The sequence below is a fragment of the Cololabis saira genome, chromosome 14, assembly GCF_033807715.1.
Source record: "Cololabis saira isolate AMF1-May2022 chromosome 14, fColSai1.1, whole genome shotgun sequence".
NCBI classification, from domain to species: domain Eukaryota; kingdom Metazoa; phylum Chordata; class Actinopteri; order Beloniformes; family Belonidae; genus Cololabis; species Cololabis saira.
The window spans coordinates 44,604,304-44,630,507 of record NC_084600.1 but is presented as its reverse complement, the minus strand read 5'-3'; the positions used below and the strand labels follow the sequence as shown (position 1 = coordinate 44,630,507).

The 26,204-nt window shown below is 44.1% G+C and overlaps 1 protein-coding gene across 1 annotated transcript in view; it reads right to left on the bottom strand.

Moving 5' to 3' along the window:
* The window catches only part of LOC133460116 (protocadherin-16-like), a 178,361-nt gene that overhangs the window by 136,304 nt on the left and 15,853 nt on the right, over positions 1-26,204 (bottom strand). Inside the window, exons 2-5 of the mRNA XM_061740647.1 lie at positions 10,755-11,285; positions 9,162-9,458; positions 7,910-8,107; positions 4,837-5,289 (exon numbers count right to left, since the gene is read on the bottom strand). Coding sequence (XP_061596631.1) covers positions 4,837-5,289; positions 7,910-8,107; positions 9,162-9,458; positions 10,755-11,267 — 1,461 coding nt within the window. The 5' untranslated portion in view covers positions 11,268-11,285. The remainder of the gene's footprint in view (positions 1-4,836; positions 5,290-7,909; positions 8,108-9,161; positions 9,459-10,754; positions 11,286-26,204) is intronic.

The window sequence follows — 26,204 nt, the reverse complement described above, 5'->3', positions numbered from 1 at the left end:
AAATATCAAATTTATCGCCAAGTCTGTCTTGCATGCAAAATTTGGTGACTTTTGGAGAACTATCAAATATGGACCAATCAGATATCAAAATGGCCGACTTCCTGTTCGGTTTCGGCCATGGCTCCAAGAGACTTTTCTTTAAGTTGTGACATGATACAGGTGTGTAGCGATTTTCGTGCATGTACGTCAAACCGTATTGTGGGGCTTGAGGCACAAAGTTTTCAGGGGGGCGCTGTTGAGCCATTTTGCCATGCCCATTAATGCAAACCATGAAATATCAAATTTATCGCCAGGCCTGGCTTGCATGCCAAATTTGGTGCCTTTTGGGGAACTATCAAATATGGACCAATCAGATGAAGGGGGGGTGCGCTTGTTGGCGTCTAGCGTCGCCACGGTAACACTTTCGAAAGAGAAAAGTAATGCGTGTAGTCGCAGGATGGAGACGCACATTTTGATGTATAACACATCTGGGTTCACGTTACGGTTCGGGCTGAATTAATTATTGAAGGAATGGCATATATTGCTCCAAAATTACACGATTAATTCAGAATGTTCAAAATGGCCGACTTCCTGTTCGGTTTCGCCCATGGCGCCAAGAGACTTTTCTTTAAGTTGTGACATGATACAGGTGTGTAGCGATTTTCGTTCATGTACGTCACACCGTATTCTGGGGCTTGAGGCGCAAAGTTTTTTCTGTCTGAACCAATCAGATGAAGGGTGGGCGCGCTTTTTGGTGTCTAGCGTCGCCACGGTAACGCTTTCGAAAGAGAAAAGTAATGCGTGGGGTCGGAGGATGGAGACGCACATTTTGATGTATAACACACTTGGGGGCACGTTACGGTTCGGGCTGAATTAACTTTCGAAGGAATGGCATAAATTTCGCCAAAATGACACGATTAATTCAAAATGGCCGACATCCTGTTCGGTTTCGGGCATGACGCCAAGAGACTTTTCTTTAAGTTGCCCCATGATACAGGTGTGTACCGAATGTCGTGCATGTACGCCAAACCGTATCGTGGGGCTTGAGGCACAAAGTTTTCAAGGGGGCGCTGTTGAGCCATTTTACCACGCCCATTAATGCAAACCATTAAATATCAAATTTTTCGCCAGGGCTGACTTGGGTGCAAAATTTGGTGAGTTTTTGGGCATGTTTAGGGGGGCAAAAAGGCCTTCCTTTTGTCAGGAAAATAATAATAATTAAAGCTGCAAGCAGCGATGAACGGGCCCTCGCACTCACGGCCACCGCCCCCCATAAGCATATCAGAAAAGACAACACCCACGACTTCCTATGTCAAACCATTCAAAAGTTATAGCAGAAAAAAGGGACAACCAATCAGAAGAAAGGGCGGGGCTAATTCAGGCCAATGAAGGTCAAGGACTCCATACAGAATCTGATGACACCACCCACGACTCTCTATGTCAAACCATTTAAAAGTTATAGCAGAAAAAAGGGACAACCAATCAGAAGAAGGGGCGGGGCTAATTAAGGCCAACGAAGCTTGAGGACTCATTACAGAGTCCCATGACACCACCCACGACTCTCTATGTCAAACCATTCAAAAGTTATGGCAGATAAAAGTATTCTAGGGGGCGCTGTTGAGCCGTTAGGCCACGCCCATTAATGCAAACCATGAAATATCAAATATCAAGTCTGGCTTGCATGCAAAATTTGGTGACTTTTAGAGAACTATCAAATATGGACCAATCAGATGAAGGGGGGGCGCACCTTTTGGCGTCTAGCGTCGCCACGGTAACACTTTTGAAAGAGAAAAGTAATGCGCGTAGTCGCAGGATGGAGACGCACATTTTGATGTATAACACACTTGGGGACACGTTACGGTTCGGGCTGAATTAACTGCCGAAGGAATGGCATAAATTTCGCCAAAATGACACGATTAATTCAAAATGGCCGACATCCTGTTCGGTTTCGGGCATGACCCCAAGAGACTTTTCTTTAAGTTGTGCCATGATACAGGTGTGTAGCGATTTTCGTGCATGTAAGTCAAACCGTATTGTGGGGCTTGAGGCACAAAGTTTTCCGGGGGGCGCTGTTGAGCCATTTTGCCACGCCCATTAATGCAAACAATGACATATCAAATTTATCGCCAGGCCTGGCTTGCATGCCAAATTTGGTGCCTTTTGGGGAACTATCAAATATGGACCAATCAGATGAAGGGGGGGGTGCGCTTGTTGGCGTCTAGCGTCGCCAAGGTAACACTCTTGAAAGAGAAAAGTAATGCGTGTAGTCGCAGGATGGAGACGCACATTTTGATGTATAACACATCTGGGTTCACGATACGGTTCGGGCTGAATTAACTCTCGAAGGAATGGCATATATTGCTCCAAAATTACGCAATTAATTCAGAATGTTCAAAATGGCCGACTTCCTGTTCGGTTTCGGCCATGGCGCCAAGAGACTTTTCTTTTAGTTGCGATATGATACAGGTGTGTACCGATTTTCGTTCATGTACGTCAAAGCGTATTATGGGGCTTGAGGCGCAAAGTTTTTTCTGTCTGAACCAATCAGATGAAGGGTTGGCACGCTTTTTGGCGTCTAGCGTCGCCACGGTAACGCTTTTCAAAGAGAAAAGTAATGCGTGGTGTCGGAGGATGGAGACGCACATTTTGATGTATAACACACCTGGGTGCACGTTACGGTTCGGGCTGAATTAACTGCCGAAGGAAGGCATAAATTTCGCCAAAATGACACGATTCATTCAAAATGGCCGACTTCCTGTTCGGTTTCTCAACATGACGCCAAGAGACTTTTCTTTAAGTTGCGCCATGATACAGGTGTGTACCGATTTTCGTGCATGTACGTCAAACCGTATCGTGGGGCTTGAGGCACAAAGTTTTCAAGGGGGCGCTGTTGAGCCATTTTGCCACGCCTAATAATGCAAACCATTAAATATCAAATTTTTCGCCAGGCCTGGCTTGGGTGCAAAATTTGGTGACTTTTTGGGCACGTTTAGGGGGGCAAAAAGGCCTTCCTTTTGTCAGGAAAATAATAATAATAATAATAAAAATTCCTACAGATACAATAGGGCCTTCGCACTGAAGGTGCTCGGGCCCTAATAATAAAAATTCCTGCAAATACAATAGGGCCTTCGCACTGCAAGTGCGAAGGCCCTAATTAAAGCTGCAAGCAGCGATGAACGGGACCTTGCGTGCATTTTTCACCAATTGTGTTCAAGGACTCAAAACCGAGTCCGATGACACCACCATGACTCTCTGGCAGAAAGTAGGAACTATCAAATATGGACCAATCAGATGAAGGGGGGCGTGCTTTTTGGCATCTAGCATCGCCACGGTAACGCAAATAAAAAGAAACGCAGCTGCAAATAAAAAGAAACGCCGCTGCAAATAAAAAGAAACGCCGCTGCAAATAAAAAGAAACGCTGCTGCAAATAAAAAGAAACGCCGCTGCAAATAAAACAAAAAACAAAGCAAAAATAGTATTTAATTCACTTCCATTGTGGCTTTTTTATTTGCATTGTTTTTTTATTTTATTTGCAGCGTTTATTTTATTTGCTAAGCATTTATGTTATTTGCAGCTGCGTTTGTTTCTGTTTGCAGCGTTGGGTGCGGGTCTCGGCTACCGTAGGTTATGTTTGTATTAAAAACAATAAAAGAGATTAATAAAGATATAAAAGTGTTGTCACCTGCAGCACGAAGGACCCCGGGTAAACCAGAGATTAATAAAGATATAAAAGTACCTGCAGCACGAAGGACCCCGGATAAACCAGAGATTAATAAAGATATAAAAGTGTCTGTACCTGCAGCACGAAGGACCCCGGGTAAACCAGAGATTAATAAAAATATAAAAGTACCTGCAGCACGAAGGACCCCGGGTAAACCAGAGATTAATAAAGATATAAAGTGTTGTACCTGCAGCACGAAGGACCCCGGGTAAACCAGAGATTAATAAAAATATAAAAGTACCTGCAGCACGAAGGACCCCGGGTAAACCAGAGATTAATAAAGATATAAAGTGTTGTACCTGCAGCACGAAGGACCCCGGGTAAACCAGAGATTAATAAAGATATAAAAGTACCTGCAGCACGAAGGAGCCCGGGTAAACCAGAGATTAATAAAAATATAAAAGTACCTGCAGCACGAAGGACCCCGGGTAAACCAGAGATTAATAAAGATATAAAAGTGTTGTACCTGCAGCACGAAGGATCCCGGGTAAACCAGAGATTTATAAAAATATAAAAGTACCTGCAGCACGAAGGACCCCGGGTAAACCAGAGATTAATAAAGATATAAAAGTACCTGCAGCACGAAGGACCCCGGATAAACCAGAGATTAATAAAGATATAAAAGTACCTGCAGCACGAAGGACCCCGGGTAAACCAGAGATTAATAAAGATATAAAAGTACCTGCAGCACGAAGGATCCCGGGTAAACCAGAGATTTATAAAGATATAAAAGTGTCTGTACCTGCAGCACGAAGGACCCCGGGTAAACCAGAGATTAATAAAGATATAAAAGTACCTGCAGCACGAAGGACCCCGGGTAAACCAGAGATTAATAAAGATATAAAAGTGTTGTACCTGCAGCACGAAGGATCCCGGGTAAACCAGAGATTTATAAAAATATAAAAGTACCTGCAGCACGAAGGACCCCGGGTAAACCAGAGATTAATAAAGATATAAAGTGTTGTACCTGCAGCACGAAGGAGCCCGGGTAAACCAGAGATTAATAAAGATATAAAAGTACCTGCAGCACGAAGGATCCCGGGGTAAACCAGAGATTAATAAAAATATAAAAGTACCTGCAGCACGAAGGACCCCGGATAAACCAGAGATTAATAAAAATATAAAGTGTTGTTACCTGCAGCACGAAGGACCCCGGGTAAACCACCTCGGGGATGCTCTGCCGGTACGCCTGCTGGTCGAACAGCGGCGGGTTGTCGTTGACGTCGGTCACCGTGATGGTGAAGGCCGACTCGGCGCGCAGCGGCGGCGAGCCGGCGTCGGTGGCCGTGACGCGCAGGTCGTAGGAGTCGCGCTCCTCGCGGTCCAGCGCCGCGTCCACGTAGATCAGGTAGATGATGCTGTCCTTGGTGGTGAGGGCGAAGCGGCCGTCGCCGCCCTCCAGGGACACGTTGACGTTAGCGTACTCGCCGTAGTCCGGGTCCGTCACCGAGATCCGGGCCACGTACTCGCCCGCCTCCGCGCCCTCCGAGATCCGCGGGGACCCGTCCTCGCTCAGGAAGATGATCGTCATCGTCGGCTGGTTGTCGTTGAAGTCGCGCACGTGGATCGTCACAAACGTGTTCGTCACCTGGAGAGGAGGGGACGATGTTAGGCTACGTTCACACTGCAGTTCCCAAGTGACCCAAATCCGATTTTTTGCTCATATGTGACTCAGATCTGATTTGTTTATGACAGTGTGAACAGCACAAGTCACATGGAATCTGATCTTTTCAAATCAGATTCAGGTCACTTCCATATGTGGTTCTAAATCGGATACAGGTCTGATGTTTTGCAATGCGACCTCAGTGTGAACAGGCAGGTCGGAATTAATGCGACTTTGACGTCACACGCAGAGCCCCGAGCCGCGGGGGAGAGACCGCGGGGGCCGCCTCCGCCTCTCCTCCTCCCCTCCCCACCGCTCACCTCTTTATACGACCTCAGATCAGACGAGACAACCCGTTGAATTTAAGCATATTACTAAATAAAGAAGCTGAGGATTCAAATCAGCGAAGCGGTCGTGGTCGCATAACCTGCCCGTTTTACAACGAGCTGGACCGTGTGTTAGGTGATAAACCCAGCTGAACGCCGGAGAGCAGCGCTGACACTCCGGGGAGCGGAGCTAGAGCCCTGCTATAGCGGGACTGTTTCCTTCATCCCGCTCCCGCTGCGTTTCTGACCATTACCGCCCGCAGTCCTGCACCCGCAACGTGTGTGTTCCGCTCCCGCAGTGTTTACATCCGCTCCCGCAAAACTGAAAAAAAAAAAAAAATCTGATTTAATGTTAACATGATAATTGTGGAGCTTGATGGATAATTGCATAAAAGCAGTTCAGGCACCTGTTGGATGCAAATCCATCATTGTCATCATCCCACGCCTCTGCGCATGCGGGTCAGTTCAGGCCGCGATGCGTTCACACTCGAGTCGGATATAGGACACATTTTAAAAGATAATGTGAACAGCCACACATAAAAATCGGATATGGGAAAAAATCGGAATTGAGCATTAAGGACTGCAGTGTGAACGTAGCCTTAGACTCGTCTGATTTAACGTTATAAAACCATAAACTGAGGGAAGAAGGGACGATGTTAGACTCGTCTGTCACTGATTTAATGTTATAAAACCCTGAAACTGTTGGTCACCTGGAGGGAGGAGAGACGATGTTAGACTCGTCTATCGCTGATTTAACGTTATAAAACGTGTTGGTCACCTGGAGGGAGACGGAGGGGCGGATCATGTTTTAGGGGAGGAAGATTTTATTTTATTATGCACTTTGGGGAAAAAGTCGAAATGTCGAAAAAAAAGTCGAAATGACGAGAAAAAAGTCGAAATGTCGAGAAAAAAGTCGAAATGTTGAGATGTTACGATATTAGTCTCATCTGTCGCTGATTTAACGTTATAAAACCCTAAAACTGAGAGAAGAGGATGACGGGAAGTTGTCACAGTTTTGTGATTTAGTTCCTGTTTTATTTTTGAAACCAGTCTCCACCATATTGAGGTCTCACAGCTTATGCAGATGATTCACAGATCTACATTGAACTCTCATGATTAGGATCCTTTTTTTATTTTGTAATCTACATTTCACTCTTGTTTTTATTCCTCTATGATATTGCATTATATATTTAATTATCGTTATCGTCACATGACCAACATTTTCGTCTCGTCTTCCTCAGGTGATAAAGGTTCGTTGACGACGATATTTAGTCATAATTTGACATGAAGAAAGCAACTTTAGAAGAGGATGAAGGGAAGTTGTTACAGTTTAGTTACTGTTTTATTTTGAAACCTGTGTCTTTGTTTGACTTCCGTCTTGATTCCCTCGTTCCATCTGCCTGATTGTCGTCACCTGTGTCTCGCCAACCCTTTCTAGTGTTGTTTCTATCAGCCTGTTTTAGTTTTAGTCTAGTCTTTGGGTCCAGCTATCATTTTAATTTTTATCAGTTTTAGTCACATTCATTCTCCTTCTAGTCGTGTCAAGTTTCAGTCGACTAAAATTCTGAGCATTTTAGTCTTATTTTAGTCAGAATTGTCCATTTTAGTCTAGTTTTAGTCAAAGATTGTATTTAGCCAAACCCATTTTATATTATATTAAGGATATTAATGATCTTTGTTAGATCTTGTTTTGGTCAATGATGGCAAAGGCTACATATTTGCCGTATAAACAGTCTGGACGAGCGATGAAAGGGACGTTACGGTGCGGCAGGTTTTCCCAGGTTAGTTATGGTCCTGCAGGTTTTTTCCCATGATGCACTTGTTTTCCCAGGATGCCGTTACTTCCGGCTGGCTGGCGTTGTCCCGGGCCTGCACCACCAGCTGGTGGGTAACGATGCTAACGGCTATATGTGTATAAACTAGTCTGGACGGGGGATTAACGTTACGTTTTTACCTCCGGCTGGCTGGCGTTGTCCCGGGCCTGCACCACCAGCTGGTTTATGATGCTAACAGCTACATGTGTATAAACTAGTCTGTACAGGGGATTAAAGGGACGTTATGCAGTTTTACCTCGGGCTGGCTGGCGTTGTCCCGCGCCTGCACCACTAGCTGGTGGGTAACGATGCTAACGGCTACATGTGTATAAACTGGTCTGGACGGGGGATTAAAGTTATGTTTTTACCTCGGGCTGGCTGGCGTTGTCCCGGGCCTGCACCACCAGCTGGTAACGATGCTAACGGCTACATGTGTATAAACTAGTCTGGACGTTATGTTTTTACCTCCGGCTGGCTGGCGTTGTCCCGCGCCTGCACCACCAGCTCGTGGACTCTCTTCTTCTCGTAGTCCAGACCTTTGTTCAGGGTGATGACGCCGGACTTGAGGTCGATGACGAAGTATCGGTCCGGGTCGCTCTGACGCCGGTTGATCTCGTACAGAACCAGACCGTTGTCGCCCTCGTCCTTGTCTGTCGCAAACACCTGAAAAGGGTACATTTAAGACTTTTTAATACCATTTTCAAACTGAATATAAGACCAAAAAAACAAGTCACTTAGAAATCCAGCGCTGAGGTTGAGGTTGCCAGATCTGACAGGTTCCAGCCCAAACGCAACGTAAAACCCGCCAAAATAATCAAAAAAAAACAGCCCGAATCAAAAATTCTTTATTCAAGGTTCAAGGTATCAACATTCACTTTATTGTCATTCCAAAAGTCCAAGTACAAGTGGAACGAAATTTCATTGCCAATGGCTCAAAGTAAGCAATAAAAACAATTAGAACGCTAAAAACACTAAACACTAAAAGATAAGGACACTAGGCTAAAAACTAAAATACTGCGTGTGATAAAACTAGATAACTTTTACTAAGTACAAAACTACTACTCTATGATAAAACCGTCAATTACTTCGTTATTGTCACTAATTTATCCATCAGGTTGAACTAGCATTAAATATGAAATAGCCAAGTCAATTTAGCAACTAATTTTCTTTTCTTAAACAGCTAGCTTGTTTTCCTGCTCAAAAGTGGAAATTAGTCACATTACACACAAGATAATCAACTCGTTAATTCAGAAAAACTGACCTTTTTTTTTTTATTAACATTTTTCTCGGAATTCTGAGATAATTATCTCGTTAATTCAGAAAATCAGAGCAGATTTTTTTTTTTCCAATTTCACAACCAATTTTCTTTTCTTAAACAGCTAGCTGTTTTTTCTGCTCTAAAGTTAACATTAGTCACATGACTCACGTCAGGGGAATCATTTATGTAGAGTTGGAGACTAAAAAGTTATTGTCACCTGTTAATGGAGTTTTATCAATCATATATATATATATATATATATATATATATATATATATATATATATATATATATATATATATAAATATATAAAGTTACTAACCTGTAAGATGCTGCTGCCCTGCGGCAGATACAGGTATACATATATATATATATATATATATATATATATATATATATATATATATATATATATATATATATATATATGTATATATATATATATATAAAATCTCTCACCTGTAAGATGCTGCTCCCCTGCGGGAGGCTCTCCGAGATGACGGCGTGGTAGCGGCTCTGGTTGAAGGCGGGGGCGTGGTCGTTGACGTCGGTCACCGCCACCTCCAGCGTGGTGGAGCCCAGCCTGCGGGGCGAGCCCCCGTCGAAGGCCTCCAGCAGCAGCGTGAAGGCCGGACGCTGCTCGCGGTCCAGCGGGCCGTTCACCACCAGGTCCAGCTGCAGCGCCGCGTCGGTGGAGCCGCGTTTACTCTCCAGACGGAACGCCTGGCCCACGTTCCCCTCTCTGATGGTGTAGCCCTGCAGAAACGGAGGTAAGGACTACGTTTACATGCAGCCGACATTCAGGCTATTGCTAATATTCCAGTTACTGAGACATTGGGAATAATGTGTTTCAATGCTAAGCTAATAGGGTTATCTACGACGGTGTATTAGGGTCAAACTAAGACAAAAAAAAATTTGGAAATTACGAGAATAAATTCATAATATTATGAGAATAAAGTCATAAAATTATGAGAATAAAGTCGTAAAATTATGAGAATAAAGTTGTAATATTATGAGAATAAAGTGGTAAAATTACGAGAATAAAGTGGTAAAATTACGAGAATAAAGTCGTAATATTACGAGAATAAAGTCGTAAAATTACGAGAATAAAGTCGTAAAATTACAAGAATAAAGTCATAATATTACGAGAATAAAGTCGTAATATTATGAGAATAAAGTCGTAAAATTATGAGAATAAAGTCATAATATTACGAGAATAAAGTCGTAAAATTACGAGAATAAAGTCATAATATTATGAGAATAAAGTCGTAATATTATGAGAATAAAGTCGTAAAATTACGAGAATAAAGTCATAATATTACGAGAATAAAGTTGTAATATTATGAGAATAAAGTCGTAATATTACGAGAATTAAGTTGTAAAATTCTGAAAATAAAGTCATATTGTTGCAAGAATAAAGTCGTAAAATTATGAGAATAAAGTTGTAAAATTATGAAAATGAAGTCATAATATTCTGAGAATAAAGTCGTAAAATTCTGAAAATAAAGTCATATTGTTGCAAGAATAAAGTCGTAAAATTATGAGAATAAAGTCGTAATATTATGAGAATAAAGTCGTAATTTATGAGAATCAAGTCGTAAAATTCTGAAAATAAAGTCATATTGTTGCAAGAATAAAGTCGTAAAATTATGAGAATAAAGTCGTAAAATTATGAGAATAAAGTCGTAATATTATGAGAATAAAGTCGTAATATTATGAGAATAAAGTCATATTGTTGCGAGAATAAAGTCGTAATATTACGAGAATAAAGTCGTAATATTACAATCCATACGTTACGTTACGGTGAAAATAAAAATAATGAAAAATTGCCAACAGGTATTTGTGTATTTTTATGTCTTACTGAATCAATATCGAATCGAAACCTAAAGAATCGAAATCGAATCGAATTGAAATCGAATTGAAATCGAATCGAAATCGAATCGAAACCTAGAGTCAAAATCGAATGAAATCGTGAGGTTCTTAACAATCCCCAGCCCTAGTGCCTCTCCATTAACACAACTCTAGACAGAGAGAGTAACACCACTGCGTCACCTGCGTGGTGAGCTGGTCCCGGTCCGGGTCCGAGGCCGGGTCCAGGGGGAACCGCGTCCCCACGGCCGTGTGCTCCGGGATCTTGAGCAGCGTCCTCTTCCGGGGGAACTGGGGCGCGTGGTCGTTGACGTCGTTGACGGTGACCGACACCTCGATGGTGGTGCCGGTCACCGTCACGGCGATGAAGCTGTAGTGGTCGCGCTCCTCGCGGTCCAGCCGCCGCGCCGTGGTGATGATGCCGGTGGTCTCGTCGATGTGCAGGTCGGACCCGACCCCGGAGCCCACGCCGGAGCCGCCCAGGTCGGAGATGAAGTAGAGCGACGCTGTCTCGCCGGCCGGCAGGCCCGCGCTGATGTCGCCCACGATGGTGCCGGCCGGCTGGTTCTCGTCCAGCTGCAGCTCCAGGGCGGCCAGGGCGGCCTGGACCCGGACCAGGACCAGGACCAGGACCGGGACCGGGACCGGGGCCAGGGGGGGGACCCGGGACCTCGGACCTGCACTCGTTATCCACATGGCCGGACCCGGCTACGCCTGGACGGATGGAAGAGAAGACGGAGAGAGAGATCAGTCTAGGTTGAAGTTCAGACGTAGTTCATGTTTGAATAAAGCAATCAATCAATCAATAACTTTATTTGTCCCCAATGTGGCAATTAATTTTGCAGCAATATATACACATATACATAGTAAAAAAAAAGACAACGAGTTTCTGGATATACAATGGATTCCTACAAATACTGGAAGCCTTTGTGTCTCAAAATTCTGTCTGTCGAGGACGTTGAAGATGCTTCATAATTGGAATAATGATAGCAGGATTTCTCCTGATTGGAGTGGGGGGGGGGGTTCCTGGTGTACCGACAAACGCGTAAGTCGTCGACAGCTGTTTCGGCTCTTTCAGAGCTGCCGGACGTGGCTGAAGGGTCAAGCAAGGCGATCAACGCTCACACTTTAACGTTGGGGGAGCAGGGCCGTAAGCTGGATGTGATTCTCGAACAGAATCACAGGCTGGCGGCGGTGTTCGAGCTCATTGGCAAGATTGATAACTCCCTGGAGAAGTTGGAAGCTCGGCTTGGCGGGAAGTGATCACAAATTCTTCTGATTGGAGTCGCCATTGATGAACCACAGACTTGACTTTGACGGAAAATTACTAAGTCTCTGTTTTTCTATATAATTGTTGATTCTATAATCTGACCTTGACAGGGCGGTTTTGGCCGATCGCTCCTGGTCACAATCTTCCTGGTGGAATGTAAACAAGATGGCTCTGCCCCCACTAACTCTCCCCCTCTCCCACGAACACCTGTGGATCCCTGTCTCAGAACTGTACGAGCCGCCTGATAACATCAAGGACATTTGGCTGAGAACAGCTCTGGTTCACGGACTTATCGCGTCACAGACACTTACTGAAAAACCCACACACTTCCCTCAACTTCAACGCCTTCCTTGGCTCCTGCCTCTTATCAGCCCCCCCCCCCAAACAGTCTCCGGGTTTCGAGCGCCAGACGCTGATCACTTGGATGTTCTGTGCGGTGATCAGAGGGGGGTGGGGGACCGCAAGCAGGTGGAAGCATCAGTGGGATGAACCTCCCTCCGATTGGATCCAGCTCTATAATCCATGTACGGATCTGCTCTCCAGCTATGGAACCATCAATATTCTCTCTTTTCGAACAGTAACGTTCACACAGTATCTTGAGGTTTTTTTGGTTTTGCTGTGACACTGATACTACATGTAATGTATGTAATAAGAAATGTCTCACAATGTATAGTTTTGTACTGCCAAACACCAAAGACTAAGAAATAAAAACTTGAATTACAAAAAAAAGAGATATCAATCTAGTTGAAGACACGGACGGACGAACAGACAGATCAATAGATGGATAAAATGAACATCCAAATTTGTCCCAGACCCCAATAAAGAGGACGACCATAAAGCACATTTATCCAGGGTAACGGGGGTGATCATGAGGTGTCCAAACAAACAAAAATCCAGAGGCACTAAAGAGAAGTGAAGACGATGAAATGCACAGAGAGATGGCGGTGAACCTCTATCTGGTGGAAGAACGCGACCTTCCTGCTCCCCAACCCCTAAATCACCATAACAACCCAGAGATGATGCTAATGCTGCATCAACATCATCAGTCACGTCGCTGCTGCTAATCGGGAGCAGATACACAAACAGACGCAACGGCACAGCGATGTTCGGGGCGAGCCAGAATGATGTTTGGGGTGAGCCAGAGCGGAGCGTCTGACCAACCGAGGGTTCAGGAGGCTATCGTAGCCTAGCCGCCATCACCAGGGTTCAGGAGGCTATCAGAGACTAGCCGCCATCACCAGGGTTCAGGAGGCTATCAGAGCCTCACCTGACACCCGGCGGAGGAACGGTCTCCATCTGGAGCTGCAGCAGAGGAAAATAAACACCAATAATTACAGCTAACGGCCTCTGACCCGAGTCTGGAACACATACTTTCACACAAGCCTGAAAATACAGCCAGGATCGCTCTGGCGAGTCTCCCTGCACAACTTTAACCGGACTGTCTGAGATACGTGAGATACGTGTGCAGCTCCGGCTGCATGAGGCCTCAGATATCTGGGTAACTGTCAAAACCATGTTTATGTTCCTCTCATGTTGGTATGGCAGGATTTACTGGGCATGTGACCCTCCATGACACCCTGCAACGAGGAAACAATCTGGCCCTCTCGACTCCTTCATGGTTACGATGAGTTACGAGACGGGCGATAAGACGGGTGTTGAGGAAGGTGTTGAGGAAGGTGTTGAGAGGGCGATGGGAAGGGCTCTTAAGCCTGATTTAAGGTTCTGCCTTAAACCAATGCAGAGCCTACGCCGTTGCCGTGACGCCGTTGCCGTGACGCCGTTGCCGTGACGCCGTTGCCGTGACGCCGTTGCCGTGACGCCGTTGCCGTGACGCCGTTGCCGTGACGCCGTTGCCGTGACGCCGTTGCCGTGACGCCGTTGCCGTCGTGAACCTTCAGACTTCTCCATCACTCCATTTCACCGCGGTGCAGTTCCCCCCCAGAGCACTTTGTTTAGCTTCCGGCTTTTCCGGTCACAGTGAATCAAAGAGATAAGGACAACTGTCGACAAAGATCACACACACGAAGAAAAGAGCGCTAAAAGTTACCAACTGCTTCACGAACCGGAAACGGAAATGTGCTGCTACCAAGCGAACCAATCACAGCCACAACCGGTCTGCATTGGGTCGTAGTTCCATTTTTTGGCAGATGCTAGCAAGCTACAGTGTAGATACGGAGACACTCCTACATAGCCGCTAACATACGGCGTAGCTACGGAGAGACTCCCACGTAGTCGCTAACCTACGGCGTAGCTACAGAGAGCCTAGCGTAGCCGCTAACCTACGGCGTAGCTACAGAGAGCCTAGCGTAGCCGCTAACCTACGGCGTAGCTACAGAGAGCCTAGCGTAGCCGCTAACCTATGGCGTAGCTACAGAGAGCCTAGCGTAGCCGCTAACCTATGGCGTAGCTACAGAGAGCCTAGCGTAGCCGCTAACCTATGGCGTAGCTACAGAGAGCCTAGCGTAGCCGCTAACCTACGAGTTACGAGAGGGGTGATGAGTAGGAAAATGAGAAGGCCAGGTCTTTCTTTTTTTTTTTGGCCAGGTCTCCCTTGAAAAAGATCCTCTATCTCAATGGGACTAACCTGGTAAAATAAAGGTAAGAAAGGGTGATGAGAAGGAAGATGAGAAGAGCGATAAGCACAAACGATAACCCGAGCAACAAACACATAGGATGCCTGTTTTCAATGGTGGAAATGTGTGAAATAATCACTTAAAAATGTCTCACATATCATGACTTTTTTAGTCATAGCGAGTCATAACAAGCAAAAATATATATTTTACAATTTTTTTTAAATATATACACACATACTGTATACAGTACAGACCAACAGTTTGGACACAATTCCCCATTAGTTTGAATGAGAAGGTGTGTCCAAAGTTTAGGTCTGTACACACACACACACACACACACACACACACACACACACACACACATATATATATTAGTCTTTAATGCAATAACTTCAAGGGGATGATTGCACTGATCCATTATTCATCCACGAGTGTAAATGTTGAGCTTTACAAGACTCTTTAAAGACAGTTCTGAGTTTATGTGACAGAAAAGAAAATAAAGGCAGCGGTTTATATCTAATGAATCCTCTTCCCCGGTCTCCATGGCGACCCTTGACCCCCCCCCGACGACCCCCGACCCCCCCGATGTTCATGAGGACCCGGAGGAGGAAAGATTAATAAAGGCTATGGCCCCCCCGGGACAGAGAGAGGGAACTGATCCCCCCGGGTGGTTAGTGACCCCGACATCTGCCCCGGCGGCTGCTCTGGACGGCTGCTCCGGACGCCTGCTAGCACTCCTACACACTCTCACACACTTATATATACACACTACACAGAGCTAGGACTGGCTAACACACACACACACACGTGCTGCACTAACACACACACACACACACACACACACACACCAACAGTTGTCGGCAGAGCTTTGTGTCTCCACCAGAGTGGGAGGAAGAAAGAGAAAAGAAAGAGACTGAAAGCAGATACGGGGGTTATTAGCGGTGGTGATGAAACCTCCGTCCTGCTGCAGCAGAGAAACTGGGAACCTGGGAGTCAGAACTCTGATTAAACTAGGACGAGGACGGGGAGGAACCAGCAGGGAAACTGGGAGTCACAGCTCCAACTCCAACTCTGATTAAACCAGAGAAACTGGGAGTCACAGCTCCTACTCTGATTAAACTAGAGAAACTGGGAGTCACAGCTCCAACTCCAGCCCTGGTTACACTAGGACGAGGACGGGGATGAAGTCAGGGGGGAAGGAGGACGGGAGGAACCAGCAGAGATGGAAAGAGAGGAGCCGAGGAACTGGGCTGGATTATTCCTGGAGGAACGAGAGCAGCTTCTTCCGGCCTGACGTTAGAACCTTATCTCCCTCCCTCCTATCTTCAGACGGGTTTAGATCCACCAGCATCCGTGACATCATCACTCTGACGACGGCTGTAGTTCAATCGTCTGTAGTTCAATCGTCTGTAGTACAATCATCTGTAGTACAATCATCTGTAGTACAATCATGTTTACTCTGGAAACCTCCAGCTGAGCAGTAACGGCAGAGTAAACCTCCTACCAGCGCTGGGCGATACGACCTCCAATCAATACCAACATAAATTGGACAGTTTTACCTCAATAACGATAAACGCGATGGTCTGGTACCGTTTGTCGCTACTTTCATGAGGCGTTTAAACCTCCCAATGTCCCAGCGACCCTTCAGAAGGAACAAGGAAGAAACAAGGAACAATTTTGATCAAATAGACCGTTTTATTTATTCTTTTCGCCACACCGAGGCTCTGGACCTTTTTAAGAACAAACTTAAAACCTGTTTCTCCGAGCTTTTAAACATCAGTAGTGAGAGGGTTGTTTTATGACCACCATGTTGATTTTACGTACTTTTATTTCAGGGTTTTTTAATCCATCTGTATCGTCTTGTTTTTATTGTATTTTTACTTTTATTGTAGTGTTTTACTGTCCATTTTGGACGGACGGACGGACGGACGGACGGACGGACTTCACCTCTTAGAGAGAAGGGGTTATGGGTTTTTAAGCAACAAAAAGGTGATGGTCACATGACCAGACGAGCCGTGACATCACCGTGACATCACTGTGACATCACCGTCCCCGGAGGCTCCGTGGAGTCTCCTCCGCCCCGTCTCCTCCGCCCCGTCTCCCCCGCCCCGTCTCCAGCTCCCCCTAATCTGTCCCTGCCGCCTCAAATCCCCAAATAACATCCTCCTATTAGAGCCGCGGCTACATGAGAGCCGAGCGTTTCCTAGCGTACGTTAGGAGGATGTTTCCAGCTCTCCTCTCCTCCCTCGTTCCCTCGTTCCCACTAATGGATCCAGCAGATCTGGGCCGACCACAGCTAGCCGCCGCCAAGCTAAACACCACCCAGAGCTGCTCAGCTCCGAGCGGGAGGTGGACACGTTACATCGGCCTGGCCAGGGCAGTGATGGAGCTGTAGCTCCAGATCCAGCAGCTCCTCGGCCGGCGGGCCGGCGGTCTGGCAGCGCCCGCTAAAGTTTGGCAGGTCGCTGGTTTGAAACCCTGCGATCGCTTCTGTGTCGACCCGGAATTAGCTCTGGCCGTGATTGACAGGAGAGTAGGATGGTGGAAAACAGACGAAGAAACTAGAAGTCACTAGTCATAAGTTGTAACAAGCATAAATATATATATATATATTTTTTTTTTTTAAATATAAATTTATATATTTTTTAAATTATTTTTTAAATATATATTATTTATAAATGTTCTTTAATATATATATATATATATATATATATATATATATTATATTTTTACAAATATATATATTTTTTCAAATATAAATATATATATATATATATATATATATATACATACACACACACACACACACATATTCTTTTTGCTTTTAATTATATATTTTTTTCAATAAATACATATTTTTTTTCTATATATATATATATATATATATATATATATATATATTTTTTTTTTTTACAAATACTTTGTTTTTTAAATATTATTTTAATAAATATTTATATATTTAGTTTTTATAGTTATATAGATATATTATTTTTAATATATATGTAAATATTTTCTTTTATATATATATATATATATATATATATATATATATATATATATATATATATATATATATATATATATATATATATATTATTATAAATATATATATTATATATATATATATATATATATATATATATTTTTTTTTTTTTTTTTTTCTATAATCTTTTTTTATTTTTACTTTTTTTTTATATATTTTTTTTCTTAAATACAAGAAAGTACGACGGTGGAAAACAGACAAGGAAACTAACTTTTCCCATCAGTCCTGATTTACGCCGGACCGGTCGTATCTCCGTAATGTCATTCCAACGTGCAGCGTTTGGTGTCGGGATCTATGATGGATGGAGGATTATTACCACATAAAAACCTGAAGCAAATCTATTTCTCAGACGGGACGCAATAACATTTAAATGACTGAGAATTTGTGAGGTTGAAGGAGAGGCGGCCGCGGAGGAATAAAAACACTTGTGAGGGAGCGATGGACGGATGAGGGAGGGGAGCGATGGACGGATGAGTGAGGGGGAGGTGTGGACGGAGGAGAGGGCTTCACAGCTCACTTTTCATGCTGCAGGGAGGGAATGACAACCATGACCCCCCAACCATCCCTTAGCAGACGTCGGGTCCCCAACCTTTTCTGTAGCTGATAAAAACTCAATAAAATGACAAGATCGGCATTAAAAACTGTGATATTCTCTCCATAGTAATAATAATAATAATAATAATTAAAGCTGCAAGCAGCCCTCACGCCCTGGCCGATTTCCTGTTCGGTTTGGGCCATGGCCCCAAGAGACTTTTCTTTTAGTTGTGACATGATACAGGTGTGTACCGATTTACGTGCATGTACGTCAAACTGTATTGTGGGGCTTGAGGTACAAAGTTTTCTAGGGGGCGCTGTTGAGCCGTTAGGCCACGCCCATTAATGCAAACCATGAAATATTGAATTTTTCGCCAGGCCTGGCTTAGTGCAAAATTTGGTGACTTTTGGGGCACGTTTAGGGGAAAAAAGACCCTCATTTCGTCGGAAAAATAAAAACGAGAACAATTCCTACAGATTCAATAGGGCCTTCGCACTCCTCGTGTATATTTGACTCCCCACCTACATACATACATTTATATGCACGTGTTTCCTTCGGGTCAGCGAAGGTGGATATCACTTTCAGTTTATTTCCTCAGCCGGTTTAATTAAAAGAGAATCCACTCTGATCTAATTACTGCCGAGCGTCGGCGGAGCGTCCAGACGGCCGGACCAGCGTCTGTCTGGACTACAGATACACGTGTAGCGGGTTCACCGCCGAGTTCACCGCCGGGATCAGCCCTGGGCGGATGCAGCTACAGAAACAAACCTCCCGGGTTCTTTAAGTGAGTGTGTTTAAATTAATTATGACGCGAGAGCAGCTCCGGTTCCAGCTCTGCAGCTCCGGCGACTGACGCGCTTGGAAGTGATTTATCGACAAATGCACTCTGGGAGAAAGTTGCTCTGCAGCTGATCCTTCCTCACGTTGGTTTCTCACGTCCTGAACCGCATCACTCATTTACTCTCTATGAGTTCAGTTCAGAAACTTCCTGTTGGTTGGACTTAAATAAGAAATAAATCCATCATTATTTCATGAACTCATCCCTTCTTTTTGCAGATGATGTTGTCCTGTTGGATGGATGGATGGACGGATGGATGGATTATTCATCATATGCATAATAAAAATCAGTTTGAATAAACCAACGTCTGTAACTCTGATCTTATTCTTCCTCATCCCCTCGTTTTCAGCTCAGTTTTACCAAAAATCCTCCATCTTTGATCTGCAGCCATTGAAACTGACGTAGGTGTTTATGGGAGAGGAAGGAGGACGACACCGTCGCCGCGGTGACCGCCTCGTAACTGAGGCGCCGCCTTCCCCGTCATCCTGACAGCTGAGGTTATTCAAGGTCATCTCTCTTTAAACCTCAAGGCTGTTGCTGGAGGAGGAAAAGAAACAAACTGCTGCAGGACGACGACTGAAAGCTGGTGTCGACTGGGTTTGTTTGTTTCTCCTGACGGAGCTGTCAGGAATCCAGACAGTTACAAACTGCAGCAGATCCCCGGAGAGCAGACGGCCCAGATTCTCCCCAGCAGAGAGACCAGAACCAGAGCAGAGCAACAACAACACGCCAGCAGCCACTGCAGCTAATTAGCTCAAACTAGTCGTGCCAAAGTCACGTGAGGTGACCCAGGACCAGATCCAGACCCAGATCCACAAACTAACAACCAACCAAAGGGTTTAGTGGACGTATGAAGTTAGGACGAGGTGGAACGGAGCCTCGTAACAGCTTCAGACTGAAGCAGGGGCGGATCTGGGATGTCAGGAGATCCGGGGCTTAACAAGACCTGTATCCCCCAGGTGGAGGGAGCGGAAATGGGGGTGCTCAGGTGGTGAAAATGTGAACAAAACGCACTGGACAACAGGACAACTTATAAATTCAGACCCTTTTACTATAGAAATGTTACAATAGTCAGCAGCTGCTTGAACTGGTTTCTTTCGTCAAAAAAAGGTTTTCCGGTCTGGCTGCCGTTTCCCATTCGTTTGGACGTACAGTAGCTACAGCTCGGTTTGCAAAAGCTCTCTACCACTACCAAAAGTTTTCTACCACTTTTAAACACACCAGGTATGCCCAAATTCTGGGAGATTTCATTCCACTTTTGTCCCTTTTTATGTATGTCCCAATAGGCCAGCAGTCTCATCCCACAGCTCCTCACAGACTCACAGACAAGATCATTCTTTCCTCCATCTTGATCGTCTCTGATCTACAACCTGCAAGTTTTTTTCTCCCTCCACCACCTTCTCTCCTATTGGACACCGCCGAGATGTCGTCGCAGCGCGGCACAGTGAAATTAAAAAATCTTCAATTCGGGAGCAGGCAGGCAACGCGTTGCAACATCAGAAACCGACCAAGAAACCAGATCCTGGTCCTGCCTCCAATTCCTACCATGTCCCCCCTCCCCAGTATCGTGCAACCTTGACTTCAGACTTCAGACTTTTATTGCCATTGTACGAGGCGTACAACGAAATTAAAGCAACACAGAGTGGTGTTTTCCTTCCAAAATGCAAGTACAAAAAAGTAGAATAAGTACAGAATAAAATAGTACAAAACAAAATAGACTCGACTTGGTCCAGATCCAGATCCAAGTCCAGGTCCTGCCTCCCATTCTTACCATGTAAACCTCCCCCAAGAAACCAGTTCCAAAGTCTCAGAAACAGAAACGAAGAGATATTAAACTCAGTCTGTGCCCGTGCACGGCTGCAGACGCTCGTGCACCGCGGCACACTCTCGTGCGCGAGCATGAATAACACACTCTGCAGCGTCCGGGAAGTCAGAGAGTGAAAACACAGCTGGAGCTGCTTCACCTGCCTCTCAACCTCCTCTCAACCTCCTCTCAACCTCACGGCCGGCTGCCAAGGGAAAGCTGCTCGGACCAGAGAGTTCTGCTGCTCTGGAGGTGAAACGAGACGATTAAAGGAAGGATGAAGGGATGAAGGTGCAGCAGCTGCCCCGACCGTCTCTCATCACCCCCCTAACCCCCACCAGGGCCGGATTAGGAAACCACAAGGGCAGAGCAGCCGTCGGACGGAGATGAATATCGTCTAGTCATGATTTGAAAGAGCGGCACGTCGTCTGCATAGCAAATGAATTCGCTGACTGGAAACTAAAACACCAGGGAATATTGTCAGTCTTGGATGTGGAAGACATTTAAACTACAATCAGCTTCTTAATGACTCACGTTGCTCTGAAACTGCAGTCGTGTTAGTATTTTTGAACATGTTTACCCATAATCCCTCCAAGGAGGCGTATCCAACCTCACACTCCCAGCGTTTACCCCAACCTGAACCCTGTTGGGACCAGGATCTATTAAACAGGCTTTAAACCTGCAGGAGGCGACGGCTCCTCGACGAGTCGCAGCAGCACTTTTCCTCCCTGGTGTGATAAACATCTTAAAACCATAAACTGTTTTTCTTGAGTTGTTTCGATCGCCGGGTATCGAACCGCCGAGGGAATTGAGCTGCCCAGTGAAAGGTCAGAGTCGGGCGGCCATGAGGGGGGAACACGGGGAAACTGTGGATCCTACTAACCTCCTAACCGGCACCAGCAGCCAAGAAAACCGGCTCGTCTCTCGCCCATCTCTCTCTCATATGTCGCTTGTCTCTAACTCTTATCTCGCCCATCACTCGCCCATCTCTCTCTCATGTCGCTCGTCTCTAACTCTTATCTCGCCCATCGCTCGACCATCTCTCTCCCATTTCTCGCTCATCTCTCGCCCATCTTCAGCCCTGACCCTTTGGTTGTGACCTAAGTGTACATGCTTGGTGGTGACCAATACATTTTTTTCATTCATTCATTCATTCATTCATTCATTCATTCATTCATTCATTCATTCATTCCTCTCCCAATCTCTCGTCCAATTCAATTCAATTCAAATTGGCTTTATTGGCATGAATGGTAACCATTGTTGCCGAAAGCTACATATAAATACAATAAATCACAACACAATCAACACACGAAACACCAATACAACTACAACAAATACCCAACACCAAATACCTAACACATGTATACAATATATATATATATGTATACAGAACTATTTACATTAATAGGCAGGGAGACTGCATAAGGATAAGGAGACTGTGTTGTCTGGTTGTGTTTCTCTCCATCTATGACATCTTCATCAACGTCCATCTCTCCCCCAATCTCTCGTCCATCTTTCTCCCATCTCTCGTCCATCTTTCTCCCATCTCTCGTCCACCTTTTTCCCATCTCTCATCCATCTTTCTCCCATCTCTCATCCATCTTTCTCCCATCTCTCGTCCATCTTTCTCCTAACACATGAATAAAATATATTTATACAGACCTCCCGGGTTTACTTTGTCCCATCTCTCTCCCAAAATCTCGCCCATTTCTCCCCCATCTCTCGCTCATCTCACGCCATCTTTCTTCTATCTTTCTCCCAATCTCTCCGCCCTCTCTCGCCCACTCATTTGCCCATCTCTCGTTCACCTCTTGCTCACCTCTTGCCCATCCCTCGCCCATTTTCACTGGACTAAAACCTTTTACTGAATGTCTCTCGTCAATCTCTCGCCCATTTTTCTCCCAATCTCTCGCCCATCCCTCGTTCACCTCTTGCTCATCTCTCGCCCATCTCTTGCCCATCCCTCGTTCAACTGTCTACCATTTCTCGCCAATCGCTAGACCATCGCTCTCCCATCTCTCGCTCATATCTCGCTATTATCTCGCTCACCTCTTGACCAAATGCCACTCATATCTATCCCATCCCTCACCCATCTTCACTGGACTGAAACCTTTTTCTGAATGTCTCTCGCCAATCTCTCACTAACTCTCTCCCATATCTCTCACTCATCTCTTCCATCTATATCCCATCTCTCGTTCAGAAAACGTGGAACTTTAGTCCTGAATTCCCCCGTTAGCTCGCGGTGCGCCGGCAGCTGTTCAGCAGAATGCCGGGGTGTCGTGTTTCTGCTGCAGTTCTTGTGGTGAGTCTGGATTTAAGCCTCGCCTGTCTTTGTTTTACACACCAGTTAATAATGATGAAACGAAGCCACCAGAACAGAGAAGAAGAAAAACAGACAGATGGCTTTTAGACTTAGTAATGAAAGAAATGCATTTGCAAGCCGTAAAACTCAAACCCGAGCGAGTCGGGGAGGAAGCTGCTCCCGCCGCCCACAATCCCCGACTCCCCTAACCTTCACCTGCTTCACCTGAGAAACTCTCCCATATCGCTCGCTCATCTTTCTCCCATCTCTCACCCATCTTCACTGGACTGAAACCTTTTTCTGAATATCTCTCTCCCAACTCTCTCTATTTTGTCTCACCCATTTCTTGCTCATCTCTCGTCCATCTTTCTCCTATCTCTCGCTCATCTCTCGTTCACATCTTTCGTTCACATCTTTCCCAATCTCTCTTCCAATCTCTCGCCCAATCTCGGCCATTTCTTGCCCATCTTTCTCCAATCTCTTGTCCATCTATCATCTCAATTCAAATTGGCTTTATTGGCATTAATCCTCTCACCCATCTCTCGCCCACATCACTCCCATCTCTCTCCCAATCTCTCTCTATTCTCTCACCCATTTCTCGCCCATATCAAATTCAAATTGGCTTTATTGGCATGAATGGTAACCATTGTTTCCGAAAGCTACATATACATATCTCTCCTCCATCTTTCTTCCTCCTCTCTTCTATCTATCACCCATCTCTCACTCACATCACTCCCATCTATATCCAATCTCTTGTCCATCTCTCTTCCAATCTCTCTCCCATCTCTCTCCCAATCTTTCCCAATCTCTTCCAATCTCTCGTCCATCTTTCAAGCGAGTCAGGGAGGAAGCTGCTTCCTGCCGTCCACCGTCCCATATTCCCTTCACCTTCACCTGTTTCACCTTCACCTGTTTCACCTTCACCTGTTTCACCTTCACCTGCTCCACCTGAGCAGCAGCAGCAGCTCCAGGTCCTGCAGGAGTTTGACGTCACCAGAACTTCAGATCATTTACTTCATTAAAACCACATGAGCTGCTCCAGGTGGGCCGTCATTCATCCCCGCAGAAACAGAAACACTCCAGTGTTTATCTCTGCACATGAGTGATGAAATTAATGCATCATTTCATTTGGATCAGCATGTGAGCGTTAGCGGCCGCATGTCTCCTCAAAGATTCAATAAAAAGATCTGAGCAGAAAGCTGAATGAACAGACTCACACATTCTCCCCGAGCAGAGTGATAACTCCACCAAGGATTCAGCCACAATTACAACCCTCGATAAGGAAAACGGCTCGCTGTGTTTTATAAAAGGTCTTAATGAATACAGGCATTGTCAAATTGGTTTGATTCACAGTAGGGCTGGGCGATTTTGGACAAAAATAAAATCCCGATTTTTTTCTCTGAAAACCCAATTTTCGATTTCGATTTTTTTTGGTAAAACTACAAAAGACAATGGAATAAATTGTTTCAAATATTTTACCTTTATTTTTAAAGACAAATAGAAAAAAAATTTCCTTATTGGGAATGAAGTGCAATTGAAAGATACTGTAAATCCTCCTTGAGTTTAGTAAAGTGACAACATTTACAATTTTCTTGACCAAACAAAGATGACTAGACGAGCTCTGTCTGTAATGCAGCCAGCTGCAAAAAAGGAAAATCGATTTTCCGATTTTCCTTTTTTAACATCGATTTTGATTAATAAATCCGATTTAGATTTAAAATCGATTAATCGCACAGCCCTAATTCACAGCAAGAATCGGCACAGATTACTTTGTCTTTGTACATTTTGACCGTATAGAAACGTAATTCTTGCCATTGTAAGAATGAGATGAACCTGCTGGATCTACTGCCCTTACTGACTAACAACTTGTGCTTTCTATTATTTTACCTCTTTTCTTATCATTTTATTTAATTTGATTAGGGCCCGAACACTTACAGTGCGAAGGCCCTATTGTATCTGTAGGAATTTGTATTTTTCCGACAGAATGAGGGTCTTTTTTCCCCTAAACTTGCCCCAAAAGTCACCAAATTTTGCACCAATCCAGGCCTGGTGATAAATGTGATATTTAATGGTTTACATTAATGGGCGTGGCCTAACGGCTCAACAGCGCCCCCTAGAAAATCCTTTGAAAAACCGGAATTTGCTCATATTCCGGTTTTTAAAAACCCCAATATGAGCCCTGGGTTACTCCTTTTAAAACCTGAATATTGGGTCATGTAAACGCCAAACAGAATATCCCTGTGTATAACTGTGTCTTGCAGCTTTTAATGTTGATGTAAAACACTTTGAGCTACCTTGTGTTGAATTGTGCTATATAAATAAACTTGCCTTGCCTTAATGAGATATTACATTGTCATTAGTAGGACTTTCTACTGAAATATTTCCATAAAACAACTGTCTAATCCGAGCAGAACCCCAGAGTTTGAGTTTGGCAGTGGGGGAACGGCGTCGCCGGCCAAAGCCCCGGTGCAGCCCGGGAAACCCGACACGCCACCAGCTTTAGGAGGATTTCCATCTGCCGCTCTGCCCGGGAATATAATATAATATACATATCAACCCATTTCCAGCGGTAATTAAGAGCAAATATGAGCCTTACGGCGTCAAGCCTGGATCAACATTCGCTGTTCAAACTTAGAGACGGAGAAATGTGAAGCCTCTGACACCGGGAGACTCCGACGCCTCGTCTTTAACTGCTCCAGTGTCTGTAATTATTACTCTTAACACATAATTAAACCGGAATGATCCCTCCATTCTGTATGAGGAAATGAGGGGAAGATGTCTATATATTTTAAATATATATTTCTTTTCATTCTTTTTTAATTATATATATATATATATATATATATAATTTTCTTGTAAAAAAATGTTTTCATATGTATATTTTATATTTGTATAAATATATATATATCTTTTTTTTCTTTTCTTTTTATAAAGACATATATTTTTTTTTAACATTTTTTTAAATATTTTTTTTAATAAATTTGGGGTTATATAAATTATATATATATATATATATATATATATATATATATAATTTTTTTTTTCTTTTTTCTTTTGTTTTTTTTTATAAAGATATATATTTATTTTTTTTACATTCTTTTAAATATCTTTTTTAATACATTTTGGGTTTTATAAATTATATATATTTTTTTGTTTGTTTTTATAAATATATATATATTTTTAAATATATATCATTTTTTATAAATGTTGGTTTTTTAAATATATATATAAATATATATATACATTTATTTTTTATTTATTTATTTTT